This window comes from Peromyscus maniculatus, chromosome 2 (genome assembly GCF_049852395.1).
Source record: "Peromyscus maniculatus bairdii isolate BWxNUB_F1_BW_parent chromosome 2, HU_Pman_BW_mat_3.1, whole genome shotgun sequence".
Lineage (NCBI taxonomy): Eukaryota > Metazoa > Chordata > Mammalia > Rodentia > Cricetidae > Peromyscus > Peromyscus maniculatus.
In genome coordinates, this window is record NC_134853.1 from 20437561 (window position 1) to 20457983 (window position 20423).

The following is a 20423-nucleotide window of genomic DNA, read 5'->3' on the forward strand; positions in this document are numbered from 1 at the left end:
TTACCTGAGTAAACAAGAAGTGCAGAACAAAAACTTCCAAAACTAAAAAATGACAGAAACATCCAACTGAATGGACAGTCATCCAAGGTTCCTCTGCAATGTTGGGGCATCCATATTTGGCCTGCTGGCCTAGGATATCTCACAGAGTGTGAAACAGGATATTGAAATTGAAAAAAACTGCAATGCTTTGTCTTGGTAAATATTGGCTGTCACTTTCCTTCTTGATCAGTGGCTAACTTTCACCACAAAGAAGCTAAACTCTATATGAAGTTTCTTTAATGCCCATCATCTACTCTGAAGTAGGTTGGTACTTCCAGGAGCATACATTTCTCATTTTCATAAAAAACTTTATGTTATTAAGACATCTTAAATGTCATATTTGTAGACCTCTGAAGTGTTTGAAGACCTCCTGTCTATCTAAAATATGTCTACATATGATTTTGAAAACCCAATGTGACTATAAGTTTGACTATTATATAGATGACTATTAATCTCTATTTTGTTATAATTATATTTTTAAATGAGCTGCATAAACATAATACTCCAAACAAAAGTAGAAATATACATAAAGTATAACAGAAATAACTTTTATTTCTATCAATAAACCAAATCTATACTAATGTAAACATTTAAGATTGACAGTTGTTCTTTTACATTAAAGTAGATTCAATAATCCACTTTTTATCTCACCATTTCTATATTATAACCCCTTTTATTCATGCAGAAAGATCTTTGAATTTAATTCTTATTCTAGCTTTTATGCCGACTATGACTAATAACAACTTGTAACCAATCCCCCTTAAATGCAAAAAAAAAAAAAATTAGAGCCAATCTTTTAGGAATGTGGGCATTGTGTATTTTAGATTGCTTTGTGTTGTTTGGTGGTACTGGCATCTTTGGGGAATCTTGAGAAAATGGATTAATAATGAAGTCCTGTCTGGAGTAGTCCATGAAAGTGGACCATCTCAACCAACAACCTTAAAGCTGTTTTGGATGCAGACTTTTGAGGAGACTATTACAAAGGCATTTTGAAATGCTAGATAACCTAGGCCATCCATTTACATTGTTGTCTCATCCTCTTACTCTTTATTTATTAAATTAAAATTTAAAGGTAACATACATATCTACATTATTACAAGTATATGCTGTGTATTTTATACAAGTCAGCCAAAGATGTTTTTTTTTATGTTTGATCAGGTAAAATATACATTATATATCTTGTAGTTCATTTAAGTGTATATGTTTGTAGCCAGGATTTCAAGGGGTCTTCCTCTATCAAATCTGATTTTCTTTAACCCAGAAAAAATCCACATCCTCTCATTTCCTGTGGAAATAAAAGCATAGCATCTCTCCCAAAGCAATATAGCTTTTGATTTAATTTTGAAGTCAAGATATTTTAAAAATATTTATAATGTTTAATCTAGCAGTTTTTATAATCCAGTATCTCTTAGCAGGCAAAAACTTCAAAAATCATAAATAACATAAAGAATCCAGACTCTCTGTGTAATTCAACTCTTAATGTGACATAGTTTACTTTTTATTATTATATTCCTTATTAAAGGACTTTCTGAACCATTTTTCTTTTTCTTCAAAGCTTACATATATTGTTAAACACACTCTAACCTGTTTAAAGGATTTTTTTGGTCTACATCTATCTTTACTGCATATCTGTATTTTTTTTTCTCACATGAGACAAATCTTAAATTGCTCTTAGTTCCCAGGATTTTCCAGTTTAGCACATGGCAGTAGCACATGGTGTTTGGGGGTGAGTCTTAGGAGAGGATTTTCTATACTGCAGCTAGTGTGAGAGACTGACTGAAGTAACCTGCCCCAGAGCTTAGCTCATGGCCAGGGTGAGAGACTGCAGGATCCCACCTTGCAGTGTAGTTCATGGTGAGCTGGCAGCTTTAAGGAGATGCAGCTCTGTGCTGTTGCTGGCATAAGAGACATGAGACCAGGAACAGCGCTTGGCTCCATTTCTGTGTCTAGAACCCCCTGTTAAGCGTTTTAGGTCTTATGTAGATCTGTGCCCCATTTTGGGTGCTATTTGCGGATGTAATGTTTCTGTCCTGACTGTCTGGTCCCAAATAACCAACTCTGAGACTTAATATAAATAATACATATTCAGTCAATAGCTCAGGCTTATTAATAGCTAACAATTTAACAAAATTAACTCATATTTCTTATCTATGTTTTGCCATGTGGCTTGGCATTTTTCTGAGTATGGCATTATGGCCATCTTAACTTCTATCCATTTTTTGATGACTCTCCTGAATCCTTCTTCCTCCCATCATCCTTAGTTTGACTGCTCTGCCTATAATTCATGCCTGGAAACTAGCTAATCAGAATTTAATTAATCTAATTCTAGTGAAAAATCTTTATAGTGTACACAGGATTACTCAATAGCAAGGAGTATTTCAGTGTGATGTGTGTCCAAACTAGAAACATTATTAATCTGAAAACGTGAAATCACTGAAAGACTGGGTATTTGTGTAGCATAGTGCAAAGAATCAGCACAGCAGATGTTAAATAGGGCAATGTTCAGACATATTTAAGGACCTATTTGTAATCAGATATTATAAAATGGACACATAAAAAACACTCCTAGTGAAGAAAACACTGAGTCTTCTGTATGATGGCATGTTGTATAAAACTGATTAACAAACTGAAAAGACACAGAATCTAACTATGTCCATTTGATGTTAGAATACATTTAGACAGAACCATTTCCAAAATGAGAAAGAACTAGATTTAGAAACATGGTTGTGGAAAATTAAATAGAACAAGGAACTGAGATGGTACCTACTTAAGAGACAGGCAAGGGAAGTTACCCTTGACACAGAGAATTGAAGATAAAAAGAATCGAGTTCCCTTGTACATTCTAGGACCAATCCCTGGTGAAAGACCTACAAAATGAAAATTAGGTATTTGGCAATGGAAGGCTTGCTCTATTACCACTAAGAGAACCCATTTCAAATCTCATGTACAAATACTGTTCTTTTACATATGAGTAAGAAAAGTGAGAAGAAAACAAGAATTGTAGGGAAAATCATCAGATCCATCTTCACAAAATCTTGGTATATCATAATTCTATTATGATTTTTTAAAAATATAGAAAGCTACAAAACAATTTTTTCTGGGAAATATATACACAATAACTCTTAACAAAATGTTTCTAATGGGAATTTGAGACCATATAAGGAGAATCAGATACAATAGAAAATTTTAACTTAGTTAAAGAAATGAAAGAATAATTGAGCATATTTAAAACAATAAGTGTAATATTACACCTAACAGAACCTAAGGTCAGAAATCACATTTATGTTGTTAAATATATATTTGTACATATGCACATAAAGAAAATAAACATAGAAACAGGATTGAAAGAAATGATGATGCCTAAAAGACAGAGTTTTTTTTTCAAAATAGCATACGTCATTTTATTTCTGTGAATAATTAACACATATTTCATTAATAATGAGACAATAATTGAAACATGTTATCAAGTTTGATTGGAATAATGCAGCAACATACATCAAGGCAAGTGCAAGATCAAAACTGATTATTATTCTTTTTTAATGAAACAACACATTCTACAGATTAAGTAGATCTCATTTCCATTTACTGTTTTTCTTTCAAATGCTAGCATTTGAGACAATTCCTATGTCAGGCTATCTGTAGCCCTCACTCCCGAATTATGACACATTGACAGATATTTATATTCAGGTACCACTAATCTAAGGGTCTCAGTGAATTTCTTTTATTTGTTTATTTTCAATTTCTTTATTCAGAAATTTTCTACTCACTCTACATTCCACCCACAGATACCCCCTCCTTCCTCCTCCCACTCCCCAGCCCACCCTCCCAAGCCAACCCACATCCCCACACTCCCCAAATCAAGGTCTCCCATGGAGAGTCAGCAGAGTCTGGCACACTGAGCCAAGGCAAGTCCAAGTCCCTCCCCAATGCACCAAGGCTGCACAAGGCATCACACCACAGGCAACGAGCTCCCAAAAGCCTGCCCATGCACCAGGGACAGATCAGAAGCCCTTTGCCTGGGTGACCTCCAAACAGTTCGAGCCAAACAACTGTCTTCCTTATCCAGAGGGCCTAGTCCAGTCCCATGGGGGCTCCAAGGCCACTAGTCGACAGTTCAAGGGCTTCCACTGGTGTGCGCAATCATCATTGCATGTCTCCCCATCATAATCTCAAAGTCCCACACCTGCAGAATCCCTCCTCTCACTCATTGACTGGATTCAGCTGGTATCTGGCCATGGATCTCTGCATCTGCCTCCATCAGTCACTAGACAAAGGCTCTATGATGACGGTTAGGGTATTCACTAGAGCGGTCACCAGAGTAGAACAGTCCAGGTACCATCTTGACCACTGCCAGCACTCCAAAGTGGGGGCATCCTTGTGGATACCTGTAGATGTAACCAACCATCTTATTAAATAAGAAACACAGAAACAATGTAAAAGAGAAAGCCAAGAGGTCAGAACTCAGAGCTAAAATCTCACCCTTCCTTCTGCTGTCTCAGCTTCCCGAAAGAGAGCTATATCCTGTCTGTACGTCTTTTTTATAGTATTATTGTTCTGCCTTCTCATTGGTTGTAAACCCAAACACGTGACTGCCTCATCACAGTCTGAATGTACAGCACCCTGGGTCTCAAAGGCATATGTCTCCAATGCTGGCTGTATCCCTGAACACACAGAGATCTATGGGATTAAAGGCATGTGCCACCACCGCCACACTCTGTCTATGGCTCTAATAGCTCTGGCCCCCGGGCAACTTTATTTATTAACATACAATCAAAATCACATTTCAGTACAATTAGAATACCACCACATTTCCCCTTTTCTATTTTAATAAAAAGAAAAAGAAAGCAAAAGGTTATAACTAACAAAAGAAAAACTATATACAAAAGTACAATAACTATATACAATATATACAAATAATAAATACCTAAACAGGTATTTGACAAATCAGAGAAAATAATTCCATTATCTATCCTATTTTGGTAAATCCAAGATGTATCTAGTGTACTTTCTATCCTAATTAATTTTCAACTATAACTAACTAATTTTCAACCATAACTAACTAATCTTCAACTCCCTCAGAGACCCAAGGAGGGAATAATATTAGCTAACAAAAATAAAAACAGGAAGTGCATGCAAGCAACTTCCAAAAAAATTGTGAGTTGACAGAAACAGCCAGCTGCCTGGGCAGTCACCTGAGGTTTCTCCGCAGTGTTGGGGCATCATCTTCAGCCTATAGGCTTATCGTATCTGACAGACTCATTTGTGATGTAGGATGTACACAAGGTCAACAGTTCAACCTCACATTGGATGACAGCAGTCCATGTACCAGAAACACCTGAATTCCACTAGTGTCCTGTCATGATTCAGGATTTTAAATTCTGGAAATTGTTGATGGTTTTTGAATTCAGCTGTTCATTCTTCTTGGCTGTGTATATATGGCTTCATCTCAGCATCCCCTTCTTCTCCACATCCCTCTATTAAATGCCAGTCTACTATCGAGAGGTGTGAGCTTTCAGCTGCTGTTCCATTGCACAACAGAAGCCATCGGCCCTCTGCCTGTTAAGCTGCCTTCGAAGAAAAGGGCACTGTACCTTTTCCGGATTGCAAAGGCCACATCAGGGATAGGGCCATATTGTCCTGGCCTCAGAAGATGCCTTTTAATAAAGCCATAACCACACTTGTTTTGGCAAGAATCAGTAGTCCCTTGTTTCGTGTTCTGTCTGTCCATTTTGTCTTGTTGATTTGAGGATACTTTGTTGTCCAGTGGCTAACTTTTGCCACAATGAAAGTTGACTCCATATGCAGTTTCTTCAATGCCCATATTTTCTCTGAAGTAGATTGGTACTGCCAGGAGCCGACATGTCTCAAAAAAGAAAAATTTTCTAAGTTATTAAAACATTTTAAATGCCATATTCTGTAGATCTCTGAAGGGTTTGAAGATGACCTGTCTAAAACATCTCTGCTCAATTTTTAAAACATATCTAATATGACTACAAGTTCTATTGTAATGTCTAACTACTAACTTTCATTTCTTTATATCCTAATAGTTGGTAATAATAACATTCAAGGATCAGAAATTTGCATTACATTGTTAAATGAATGGTATAAATACAATTAGAAATATACATATAGCATTTTCTAACAATATCAGTTTCAAATTTGTATACAATATAAAACAATTCAATCCAATGTAAAGTATTTAAAATTAGTAATTGTCTTTTTCTTTTCTTTCTTTCTTTTTTTTAAACAAGAACCCGAAATCTAATCTCCTTTGCTTAGCCTTTTTCCTAACCCTTGACAACAACTTGTAACCAATCCCCCTAAATACTGAAAATTATCCCAGACCCAAAACCCATTAAAAAGACAAAAAAACCACCCGCCCCACACCACCTCTTTGGGAATGTGGGTGTCGTATTCTTAAAATTACTTCCTGCTGGGTATGGGCGAAGTTTTCTTTATCCTGAAAGAAAAATTTTAGGTTAATTGTCAAATTCTAGGAAAGGTAACTATATCCTTCATTATCCTGTCTGTGTATAATGCCAAAGTTTAGAGTTTATCTCAAGTCCTTATTCAAGTATTCTTTCAGACTGGATCATCTCAGCTACTAATCTCAAAATTGCTCTGAGCACCTTGTAGTTCAAAGCTGATCTGTGGATGATGTTTGTCAGCTTAATGATATTATTATTTGTAGCAGGATTCTTAAAAGTTCTTATTAATAAAATCAAACCTGAGCGGAGTTATTGGGGTCCATGCTGGTAGATCAGAGAGACAGAGAGATCAGAGAGACATAGCTATCTCACCTCGCCAGATCCTCAGCTGGTCTCGTCTCCTCAGACTGGAGGTCTCTGAGTCCTCATCCGGAATGGGTCTCAGCTGAATTACTGCTCAAAAGCTTGAATGCTTAACCAGCCAAAATCTTCTAGTTTCTGGTCCTAACGCCTTATATATCTTTTTGCTTTCTACCACCACACCCTGGGATTAAAGGCTGGCTTTCTAGGATTAAAGGTGTGTGTCACCATGCTTGGCTGTTTCCAATGTGGCCTTGAACTCACAGAGATCCAGAGGGATTTCTATCTCTGGAATGCTAGGATTAAAGGTGTGAGTGCCACCATTTTCTAGCCTTTGTATCTAGTGGCTGTCTGTTCTCTGACCCCAGATAAATTTATTAGAGTACACAATATTTTGGGGAACACAATACCACCACATTTCCTCTCCTTTTGTCTAAAATTAAAAAAGTTTATAACTAATACAAGAAAAACTATCTTCAATAAGTATATGCAATATACAGTCAAGATTATATTAACAATGTCTAGTCCATTAACATTTGACAAATCGAGACAAAAAACTCCATTATATATATATATTAACAATGTGCAGTCCAATAACATCTGATAAACTCAGACCAAAAAACTTTCATTACTTATCTTATTTAAAACAAGTAGTTCCTTTTTAAAAGTAGATTCCATAATCTCCCTTTTTATCTTATCAATTATTGTCCACGTGGAATTGTTGTTGTTGTGGGGCCCCATCTTCTTCCTGAAGACTTCAGTTGATGTTAGGCCTGGCTGTGATTCCCTGCAAAAAACTGATAAGAGACTCGAACACAAAAATATATATATGCAGCTAGCCTTTTTTCTAGAATTAGTTAGTACTCTATGTGACCATTCATATCTTAACAAAGTTTAAAATGTATATATATATATATATATATATATATATATATATATATATATATTAATCTTGTAAATTTTAATATAAAATTTATACTTTAAGAAAAGTTTAAAGAATCAGAATAGAATCAAAAGAGTTGAGATTAGTAATAGAATAGTCCCTTAATTAATTTGGCTTTTGTCCTGTACCATAGCAGAAGATGGCTCATTTATTCTGGCATGATACAGGGAGTTCGCATTTTCCTTTTAAGAATATGCTTGAGTTTAAAGAAGGAGAGAGCCATTCTCCAACTCCAAAGTCAGCTTTAAATTTTAATTGAACTGGGACTATTAGAAGACCAATAGTGTTAAATCTTTAGAGAAAAGCAGAAACAAACACTTAGGAAGACATAAAATTTTTTAGATAATATATACCCATATACCATGTCATTCTGTTTCTTGGGATAGATGATTTGTCCCTTTTCTTCAGTTGTCTCATTTGTCCAGTGTTCTTCAGATTCCTTAACCTTCATTCTCCGAAAAGACAAAAACAAAAACCTTTCCCCAAGACTAATTTTGGGGATGTTTCTTTTTGGCAAATTATTATCTGATTAAATGAAAAGGCGTGTGTTACTGGTACAAGTTAGTTTAAATTGGATGTTCATGCTGGTTGATGAACTATCACCTCCTCTAATTAAGAGGTCTCTCTTGTTCAAATCGAACCTTTATCAATTTTGATGATACCTACAGCTTATGTTTTCCTGTAGAAACAAAAGCAAAACCTCGTCCCCAATGTAATACATACCCTGGTTTCCATACTGAGGTCAGCACATCCTTAAAGTATATAGGCTGATTTAATTCTGTAGTTTTTTCTATTATCCAATGTCTCTCTGCAGCTGTTGTTCCTTTCTCATTGGCATTCAGAAAATTCAAAGTTAGAAGAGCATTATGTATGCAGTCTATTTCTGGGAGTTTTTTTTACCCATTTCTGTTTATTTAGCATATCCTTTAGAGTTCTGTTTGATCTTTCTATAACTGCATGACCTGTAGGATTATGTGGTATGCCTGTAATATGCTTTATATTGTAATAAGCAAAAAACTGTTTCATTTTAACAGAGACATATGATGGAGCATTGTCAGTTTTGATTTGTGCAGGTATACCCATGATGGCGATAACTTCTAGCAAATGAGTGATTACAGAATCAGCTTTTTCAGAACTCAAAGCAGTTGCCCATTGAAATCCTGAATAAGTATCAATAGTGTGGTGTACATATTTCAATTTTCCAAATTCTGCAAAGTGAAACACGTCCATCTGCCAGATTTCATTTCTCTGAGTACCCTTTGGGTTACATCCTGCTGGTAATGGCATTTGATTGTAGATGGAACAAGTAGGACATTTCTTTACTATTTCTTTGGCTTGTTGCCAGGTTATAAAAAAATCCCTTTTTAAACCTTTACTATTGACGTGATGTTTTTTATGAAATTCTGAGGCCTCCAGCACATTTCCTATCAATAATTTATCAATTTCATCATTGCCTTGTGCTAGAGGGCCTGGCAGACCAGTATGGGATCGAATGTGAGTTATATATAAAGGATGATTCCTTTTCCTGATTGTATCTTGTAATTGAATAAACAGTGAAGTTAATTCTGAAGCATCAGGGATAAATTCTGCAGTCTCAATATGTAACACCACTCTTTCAGCATACTGAGAGTCAGTTACTATGTTGAGAGGTTCTGAAAAATCCATTAATAACAACAGAATAGCATACAATTCTGATTTTTGAACTGAATTATACGGACTTGGAACCACTTTATGGGTTTTTGCCGTACAATTCGAGGCAAGATCCAATCAGCTCTCTTTATCAGATCAATTCTATTGCTTTTGGGATATTTGCTGTTAATTTCTCCCAAAAAATTTCTACAAGCTCTTTGCCAAGGTTCACTTTCTGTCAATAATTTTTCAATTTCCTCCTTAGTTAAAAATACGACAATTTCTGCTGGGTCTATTCCTGCTAATTGATGAAGTCTCAATTTTCCTTTCCAAATCAAGTCAGAGATTTTTTTCCACATAAGTTTTTAATTTTTTATTTGGTTTATTTGGTAAAAATATCCATTCCAATATAATATCTTCCCTCTGCATTAATATTCCAGTAGGAGAATGCCTAGAAGGTAAAATAACCAAAATGCAATCCAGCTTTGGATCAATATGATCCACGTGCCCTTCATGCACTTTCTTTTCTACCAAGGCTAATTCTTTCTCAGCTTCAGGTGATAATTCTCTTGGACTATTTAAATTTTTGTCACCTTCTAAGGTTTTGAACAAATTAGTCAGTTCATCATTTTTTACCCCAACAATAGTTCGTAGATGAGAAATGTCTCCAAATAATCTTTGAAAGTCATTAAGAGTCTGTAGTCTATCTCTCCGAATTTGCACCTTTTGGGGTCTAATTTTTGTAGCTCTATTTTATATCCTAAATAATTAATAGAATCTTCTCTTTGTGTCTTTTCAGGAGCAATTTGTAATCCCCAGCAAGGCAAAATTTTCTTTACTTCTTCAAACATTATTTCTAAAGTATCTGCATTTGAGTCAGCTAGTAAAATATCGTCCATATAATGATAAATTATAGATTTAGGAAATTTTTACGTATCACTTCCAATGGCTGTTGTACAAAGTATTGGCACAGAGTTGGGCTATTCAACATTCCCTGTGGGAGGACCCTCCATTGAAATCTTTTAACTGGTTGAGAATTATTATAAGTAGGTACTGTAAAAGCAAATATTTCTTTGTCTTTTTCTTGTAAGGGTATTGAAAAGAAACAGTCTTTTAAATCAATAACTATGAGAGGCCATCCTTTTGGTAGCAGAGTAGGCAAAGGCATCCCAGATTGTAGAGAGCCCATTGGCTGAATTACTTTGTTAATTGCTCTAAGGTCTGTTACCATTCTCCATTTACCAGATTTCTTTTTAATAACAAATACAGGAGAATTCCAAGGGCTGGTTGATTCTTCAATATGCTGAGCATTTAACTGTTCTTCTACCAGCTCTTCTAAAGCCTGGAGTTTCTCTGTTGTTAAAGGCCATAGTTGGACCCATACAGGCTTGTCTGTTAACCATTTTAAAGGTAGAGCTGTTGGTGTCTTTGGAAGATCATCAGTTATTGTGCCCTGTTCTTGTATAATATGGATGGCTGGTGACCACTCATTAGAATAATATCTTCTAATATTTCTCTCAGTAACATGTGTTAGTTTATGATTTCTTTCTGAGATTGGAGGGATGCTAATCTGAGTATTCCATTGTTGCAACAAGTCTTGACCCCACAGGTTCACAGTTATGTTAGCCACATATGGTTTTAATTTCCCTCTCTGTCCTTCTGGACCTATACATTCAAGCCATCTTGCACTCTGTTTCACCTGAGATAATGTCCCAATTCCTAACAGTTGAACATTTACCTCCTGAAGAGGCCAAGTTGGATGCCAAAATTCTGGTGCAATTATGGTAACATCCGCACCTGTGTCTACCAGACCAGACAACAAAACACCATTTATTTTTATTGTTAATTTTGGTCTTTGTTCATTAATAGAAGTTTGCCAAAAAATTTTCTTTATGTTTTCTCCTGAATTTTCTATTCTCTCTGTTTCATCATCCTGACCAGCATGATTTATTCCAATAGGCATTTGGTTATTTAATCACTCTCCAGAGCAGGGATTTCCTCTATGGCTGCAGGAAAGGTTTGAACTGGATTTGCACTGGGGGCCTGCGTGAGGCCCCTCTGGGAGTTTCCCGAAGACTGAGGCAAAGGATTACCCTGTCTGTCCTTTGTTGATCTACATTCATTGGTCCAGTGTTTTCCCTTACCACACCTTCTGCATACTCCAGAAGGAAGGGGCATTCTGTTGCCATTGTTCCTTGAAGAAACATTGTTTCTCGGAATGACCTGTCTACAGTCCCTTTTCAAATGTCCTTGCTTTCCACATCCAAAACATGTAACACTCCTCAAACCTTTTGAAATTACTTCTCCTACCCACGTATCATCATGCTCATCAACCTCAACATTAATTGTTTCTCTAATCCAATCTTCCATAGGTGCAGATCTTGCCTTTAATGGCCTGATTATTCTTTTGCATGTTGCATTCACATTCTCAAAGGCCAAAGATTCAATTATTGCCTTACCAGCTTCTGAATCCGAGACCATTCTCTTTACTGCTGAAGCCAGTCTTTGTAAAAAATCTGTAAAAGACTCTTTTAGGCCTTGCATCACCTTTGTAAATGACTCCAATTTTTTTCCTGGTTCCTCAACTCTGTCCCATGCATTCAAGGCTGCTGTTCGACATAAAATTAAGGTTTGGACATCATATAAACATTGTGTTTATACTGAAGCATATTGGCCTTCTCCAATAAGCTGATCCTGGCAAACTTGTATTCCTTTATCCCTCCATTGTTTTTCTATGTTTTTAGCCTCCTCCTTAAACCAGGTCATAAATTGAAGTCTCTGGCTGGGTTCCAGAACACCTTGTGCAAGGTCCCACCAGTCCTGTGGTACTATCCTATTATATGTTGACCAAGAGTTTAGCATTTGCTTTACATATGGGGAATGTATGCTATAAGATACTATTGCCTCCTTAAACCTTTTTAAATCCAACATTTCAATTGGAGCCCAAATATTTTGTGTAGTCATTTGATCAGGCATCTACTGTACAGTTACAGGATAAATTAAGGGTGACTGTGTGAAAACAGGCTTTCTTTCTGTAACCTTATGATCCAGACTTGAAACAACTTCACTGTTAGTTTCTTCTGTCTGAATTTTTACAGGTTTAACAAGTTCTTCTAAAGCTGTTATCCTGGCACTTAAATTGACTATCTTTTTAAATATTAAAATGAGGATTAGCATAGTGATAAGCTGCATAATTCCACCAATACTAATATTATATAGTTGCTCCATTGTCAGACTGCCTAAAATTTTGAACAAAAACCAATTTTCTTCCAATGTACACATAAAACCCATTTTTTTTAATGTGGAAAAAAATTCTCTTTTAGATAGTTTCCTTTAAAATATCTGATATGTTATGACTTACCAAATCTGCGTAGAACAGTAGAAATCCGAGGGGATTTTCAAAACAGCCACCTAGTGTCCCAGGTGTTAATCCAGAGATAGAGAAAGAGAGAGAGAGAGAGAGAGAGAGAGAGAGAGAGAGAGAGAGAGAGAGAGAGAGAGAGAGAATGCACAAGAAAGCATAGCTGGCTAAAGCTTAAATCCAGCCACGTGTTCCCTCTAGTGCCAAGTCAAGGCTTGGGTCTGGCTTCCTTAAGCTCCGACCACATGCGTTGGCTTTACAGGCAGGGCCCTGTTCGGCAGGGCAGGTCTGAGTTGTGTGTAGCACCGGCTTTAAGCAAGCTGCTCACTGACCTAGACCTGGGCTAAGAAGCCGCAGCTCAGACTAGGAAGCCAACCGCCGCCTGCCGCCACCTGCCGCCCTTGCAGGAAAGCGGACCTGCCGCCAAATCAAGCTGTTTTTAATGGATTCTTGTCATGTTGGGCACCAGATGTAGATGTAACCAACCGTCTTATTAAATAAGAAACACAGAAACAATGTAAAAGAGAAAGCCAAGAGGTCAGAACTCAGAGCTAAAATCTCACCCTTCCTTCTGCTGTCCCAGCTTCCCGAAAGAGAGCTATATCCTGTCTGTACGTCTTTTTTATAGTATTATTGTTCTGCCTTCTCATTGGTTGTAAACCCAAACTCGTGACTGCCTCATCACTGTCTGAATGTACAGCCCCCTAGGTCTTAAAGGCATATGTCTCCAATGCTGGCTGTATCCCTGAACACACAGAGATCTATGGGATTAAAGGCGTGTGCCACCACCGCCACACTCTGTCTATGGCTCTAATAGCTCTGACCCCCGGGCAACTTTATTTATTAACATACAATCAAAATCACATTTCAGTACAATTAGAATACCACCACAGATACCTGAGAGCATCCCCGGCACCCAGCCTTTTCCTATTCCCATGATGTCCTCATCTATCATGGTATCTCCTTCCCTCCCCTCCTACTTTGTCCCTGTTCCAGCTCGACCCTCCAATTTCCCCATGTTCTCATGTCCCACTCCTTGTCCTCTATCACCCCACCACTCCCAGCCCACTCATGTAGATCTCCTCCACTTCTCATTCAATGGGCCATCTATATGTCCTTCCTATAGAATTTCCCTGCTAGTTAGCCTCTCTGGAGCTGTGAGTTGCAGTCCAGACATCCCTTACCTCACATCTAATATCCACTTATGAGTGAATACATACCATGTTTGTCCTTCTGAGTCTGGGTTACCTCACTCAGGATGATATTTTCTAGTTCCATCCATTTGCATGAAAACCTCATGATGTTATTGTTTTTCTCTGCTGAGTAATATATATATATATATATATATATATATATATATATATATATCACAATTTCTTTATCAGTTTTGCAGTTGAGGTGCATCTAGGTTGTTTCCAGGTTCTGACTATTGCAAATAATGCTGATGTGAATATAGATAAGCATGGTAAGATTGAAGATGCCTAGGGTATAAGCCCAAGAGTGGTATTGCTGGGTCTTGAGGAAGACTTATTCTCAATTTTCTGAGAAACTGCCATACTTATTTCCAGAGTGGCTGTACAAGTTTGCATTCCCACAAACAGTGTAGACATATTCCCCTTGCTTCACATCCTCTCCAACATAAACTGTCTTCAGTGTTTTTGATCTTAGCCATTTTGACAGGTGTAACATTGTATCTCAGAATTATTTTGATTTGCATTTCCTGATGACTAAGGATGTTGAGCAATTCCTTAAATGCCTTTCAGCCATTTGAGATTCATCTGTTGAGAATTCTCTGTTAAGCTCTGTAGCCCATTTTCTAATTGGATTTTTCAATATTTTGAAGTCTAGCTTTTTGAGTTCTTTATATATTTTGGAGATTAGCCCTTTTCAGATGTGTCGTTGGTGAAGATATTTTCCCATTCTGTAGGCTGTCTTTTTGTCTTATTGATGGCGTCCTTTGCTCTACAAAAGCTTTTAAGATTCAGGAGGTCTCATTTATTAATTGCTGCTCTCAGTGTCTGTGCTACTGGTGTTGTATTTAGGAAGTGGTCTTCTGTGCCAATGTGTTAAAGACTAATTTCTACTATCTTTTCTATCATATTCAGTGTAACTGGATTTATGTTGAGGTCTTTGTTCCACTTGGACTTGAGTTTTATGCATGGTGATAGATATGAATCTATTTGTAATATTCTACATGTTGACATCTAGTTATGCCAGCACCATTTGTTGAAGATGCTTTCTTTTTTCCATGGTACAGTTTTGGCTACTTTGTCAAAAATCATATGTTCATAAATATGTGAATTAATGTCAGGGTCTTCAATTCGATTCCATTGATCCACATGTCAGTTTTTATGCCAGTACCAAGCTGTTTTTATTACTGTTGCTCTATAGTAGAGCTTGAAGTCAGAGATAATGACACCTACAGAGGTTACTTTATTATACAGGATTCTTTTAGCTTTCCTAGGTTTTTTATTTTTCCCTATAAAGTTAAGGATGGATTTTTCCAAGCCTGTGAAGAATTGTGTTGGGATTTTGATAGGGATTGCATTGAATCTATAGCTTGCTTTTGGTAAAATTGACATTTTTACTATGTTAATTCTACCTATCCATGAGCATGGGAAATCTTTCCATTTTCTGATGTCTTCTTTGATTTCTTTCTTCAGAGACTTAAAGTTCTTATCATGCTTGTCCTTCACTTGCTTAGTTAGAGTTTCCCCAAGGTATTTTATATTATTTGTGGCTATTGTAAAGGGTGATGTTTCTCTGATTTCTTTCTCAGCCAATTTATCATTTGTATATAGGAGGGCTACTGATTTTTTGAGTTAATCTTGTATCCTGCCACCTTACTAAAGCAGTTTATCAGCTGTAGGAGTTCTCTGGTAGAATTTTTGGGGTCACTTATGTATACTATCATATAGTCTGCAAATAGCTTGTGTGACTTCTTCCTTTCCAATTTGTATCTCCTTGATCTTCTTTTGTTGAAAAGACAGAGATTAATGGGAGCAAGAAGAGATAATCAGACATTTATTTTGAAGAGTAAGTGGAAATAATTTTGTGGAAGAAAAGAGATAAGCAAGAAGGAAAAAGGAATGAAAGGAAGAAAAAGAACATAACTGATTTATTTGTGTGTATAAAAATTTTAGGAATAAACTCATTACAAATATAAATACATCACTATAGTACATCAATGAAAAAATTAATTAAAAAGTAAGATAATAAGGAAGGGGGAAGTTTGGCTATGAGTAAATATGAAGTAGTTTTCCTAATTCAGATAAGATCATTGGAAGGACAAATAGTAGAGTGGTGCTGCTATTTCAATTTATGGTAATCTACAAGGGAACCCTTTCCTTATTGTTTGAAAATAAAGAGCTGGCTTTAGTGAAGAATGACTCAGCGGGATGAATAAAGTAGTAATTCAAATACACTGTAGGTAAATATGTAAGTCCACAATAACATTTTTATTGCATGATTTCTAATTGGTCTTTTGATTAAAAACCCAAAGCCAGATATTGTGGTAATGAGAGACAAAGGAACAAGCCATTGCCATATCTCACCTGCCAAATCCAGAAATCCTCTGTTTGAAAGCCTCTGAGTCCTCAGCCAAAATACGTCTCTAGCCAAAAGGCCTCTAGCAAAAAAAATTTAGTTCCTGCCTCCTCACCCTGTATATACCATTCTCTGCTCAGCCATGTCACTTCCTGTTTCTACCTCCCTAGCACTGGTATTAAAAGCTTCTGTGCCTCCCAAGTAACTGATAGCAAAGGCATGAGATCTCAAGTGCTGGGATTAAAGGCATGTGAATCTTACATACTGGGATTAAAGGTGTGTGTCACCACTGCCTGGCTCTGTTTCTCTTCTAGACTGAATCAATCTCATGTAAACCAGGGTGGTTTTGAACTCACAGAGATCCAGGTATATCTCTACCTCCCGAGCACTAGGATTAAAGGTATATGCATCCTTTGCCTGGCCTCTTATGTTTAATCTAGTGGCTTGTCCTGTTCTCTGATCTTAAGGCAAATTTTGCTAGGGTATTACAAAATTCGCCACACATTTTTATGCTATATTATCTGCAATAAATTAATTTTTGACCAGCTAACTCCAGGACTACCTACTCTAAAACTTTTGAAGATATGTATGCACTCACTTTCTATTGGTTATGTAACAAATATAATGTTCTTTTGTCATAGGAACTTAGCATGCCATCAATAAGCTTAATTTTTTTCTCCTTTCAGGTGTGGCTTCCACTTATATTTGGATCTATAGCTTCATCAGTTTTTCTCATTTTCATGCCAGTGATTCAATCTCCTAATATCGAACATGTCTTTCAGGTTGTCTTTCTTTTCTGTGGATTTCTGTGTTACTGGCTTCAAGCTCACCTTCATAGACATGCTGTATGGTTTGACACAATCACTTGTTACTGTCAGTTGCTTTTCAATGCCTCACCATCTGAGGACCAAGATAAATTAATTCCTTCATAAAATCCAGACTGAAGGAGAAGTATATTTGAAACTAGGTATAACCTAATTTTATTACAATTTCACTTTTAGATGTATATGTTGTTAAACACAATCCTTGCTTATATCATGTCCAGCCCACACATTGTTAAACAATTTCAATTTCACCTCCTAAACACCTTTATTCTGTGAATAATGAGTAGAAATTATATTAAAGTTTCTAAATATACAATAACTAAAAGAATATGGAAATTTCTTTTATCGCTAAGAGATATATAAGTGTTCATAGCATTTTAGCATGTTGGCAAGTTGCACACACATAACAAATCATATCATTTATAAGTAGATTTGTCTTTAGTCATATTTAACATATTTTTCAATAAGATGGAAAGATTGTGTAAAGTCCTATCTAAGGAAAGGAATCAGTGTATTATAACCAAAGAGCCACATTCAGTGATACCTCTCTGCTGCTCTCTCTGTACATTGACATACTTCAAAAATGGTGACAGAGACCATACAATCTTACAGCCAAAAATATGTCATTATTGACTCTTCAGAAAGTATTACCCAATCCAATCTATATAGCTAAATTTAAAAGGTTGAAGATCCCCAGAATTTTGAATGACTAAGGTTTTACTGCATATTTTAAAAGGTAATAATTTATGCTCTATTATAATTTGCTAGGTATTAGCATAGGCACATGGAAGGAATATGGCAACATACAACATTGAATGAGATGACATAGCATCTTCTAATTACATTACAAGGAAAGTAAACTGGGTTTCTGTTCTATGCAAATATATTTAATGTGTAAAGTAAACTATCTGTAAGTTAACATATTAGACATATGAGAAAGAAATGTGATTTTCTCTACTTTGATCAGTACACACACACACACACACACACACACACACACACACACACACATACACACTTGACATAAATCTGTACCCCATAATTATTGTCATTGATTCCTTAATCAAGAAATTGAAAAAAATGTTTCAGATAGAAATGTTACTGCCCTGAATCATGAACTAATTTTAAAGTGGAAACCAAGCATAATTATATTTTTAAATTTAATATTTCCAGCAATAAGGAAGCATAACAAAATTACACCCCCTCTGACCTTCTACCATGTCCCATGTACACTCAGTCTGTTCAGACATTTCTCAGATATTTACTTCAGACATACTCTGCTTTTCCTTTCCTTTTTAAACATAGAAACTCTTACCAAAGTCTTTCTTGTGATTTCCCTCAGTAGTCTAGAATATATTGTAAAGTTACACTATTTTAAACAAGAACAGAATTTCATGCATATACCATAACAAAATCACTCTAAATTTTCATCAACATTGTAACAAAATAAAGCATCTGAATCTGGCAGTTTTTTTAAACCAATAATAATTTATAACCAACCCTTTTAAGGGATGACAAATATTTATAATCTATTGAATCTGAATACTACAGCATTATAACACAGTTGATCCCAGCTTAACAACCATAGGCAGTGACATTCCACTCTGTCCTAGGAGCTAATCCTCCCTCAGGTTTGGTGGGCAGCCACCAGGGCAGGTCACTGGTGCACCACACATTAGAATGGGTGGGGAAGGCACACAACATAGACAGAATATTGTTATTAACCCCAAATTCTCAAGAACATGAGAGTGGCAGACTGAAATTGACCCCATGCTCCAGCTGAACCCCAGACCTGTAGGCCACTCCTGGTCTATGACCCTGGAGGGGCAGTTCTCCATCAGCCCCCACCTGGTACAGGCATGCTCTGAACTCCTCAAGGCCCACACTGGCTCCTACCAGTTCTGAACCATAAAGTCTCCTTTCTGAGGATCCCAGAACAGGGCCTGGCCTTGAACATACCAACCAGCTTCAGGCTCTATGGGGGGTTATCATAGTGTGATTGAGGGAACCCTGATGAGCCCCCAATTGTTATGTCCAGATTGCAGGGACCCCCAAAAGACCACCATCCTCTATGTAAAAGCAAAGAGCCTTTATTATGTGCTCTAGGGCTTGGTCTCTCTGTCTGTCTGACACAGTGGTGAGAGCAGAGAGCCCCAAGCACAGGTGAGATAGAGTTTTTATCATAACAGAGGTTGGGGTGACAGGATTTCTGTGCTCGGGATCCTGATTGGCTGACATTTGTCTAGGGGTATCTGTAAAACAAAAATAGATGTGTGCTAGACTCAGGGACATCTGGCCACCTTAGTATCTAGTGGTTGGATTGTTTGGGATTTTAGGTAATTCCCCATCCCTGGGCAAATCTCTGGGTGGTGTCAGCTTATTATGACTTTTCCTGGATCTGGATGTTGCCTGCCAGTCAGTAAGCCTGTCACAGAAGCTGTGCCTGGGCCTTTAGACCTGTCATGCAGCCGTGTGGTCAGGCTGTTTTGGAGCCCTTCCACATAATAGCAATAGAAGTAGGAGAAGAAGCCTAGATCAAAGGCACAGAAAATATTTTGAATAAAAATTAGAAAAACATTTCCCTAACATAAAGATATAAGGTATAAGAAAAATAAAGAACACCAAATATACAGGGAGGATCAGAAAAGAAATTCCCTATGACACATAATAATCAAAACAGTAAACATACAGGATAAAGGGATATCAAACACTACAAAGGAAAGAAAACAAAAAAACCTATATATACAGACCCATTAAAATTACACCTGACTCCTCTAAAAGACATTAAGACCTAGATAGGTGTTTTACAAATGCTAAAGTTGACAAATGCCAACTGAGACTATTTTAAAGCTAACAATCACAAAAATGGAAAAAGATATTCCAAGATAAAACTAAATTTAAGCAGTATCAAATACAGCTCTAAAGAGGGCACTAGAGTAAAAATTTCCATCTATAGAGGTTAAACAAGAAAACATAAGGGATAAATAACCCCTGACCAGAAAATCCAATGAGGGAGAAATAAACCCACACCTTTACAACAAAATAAAAATAATCAATAAACATTGCTCATTGTAGTGGTATTTGCTCCTCCCATGACCTTGGGTTATAAGGCCCAAAAGAGACAGGGCTTCTTACTGTTGTACAGGATCTCTTAAAAGAAAAGGGAGAGGGGTCACATGGTCCCTTCTTTCTTTTTATTTATTTATTTATATATCCTGGTGTGATCAGACTTAAACAACTTGCAAATTGAGCCTGGTTCCTCTGCAACATCAGTCAGCACTTATAACTGCTGT

General features: G+C 36.7%; 1 protein-coding gene across 6 annotated transcripts in view; it reads left to right on the forward strand.

The window, feature by feature from the left end:
• The window catches only part of LOC102910632 (solute carrier family 7 member 12-like), a 65679-nt gene that overhangs the window by 36657 nt on the left and 8599 nt on the right, over nt 1–20423 (forward strand). The window contains exons 4-5 of one of the 6 annotated variants that reach the window (XR_013048966.1): nt 15751–15884; nt 16993–17125. The exons of 1 other annotated variant lie outside the window; for it this stretch is intronic. Coding sequence is in view for 2 of the 5 variants with exons in the window: in XM_076563813.1 (XP_076419928.1) it covers nt 16993–17238 (246 nt within the window). In the remaining 3 variants the exon portion in view is untranslated. Of the gene's footprint in view, nt 1–15746; nt 15885–16992; nt 17525–20423 lie in introns of those variants that run through there. 4 more of the 6 variants (XR_013048967.1, XR_013048968.1, XM_076563813.1 and 1 more) reach the window with 4 other exon arrangements.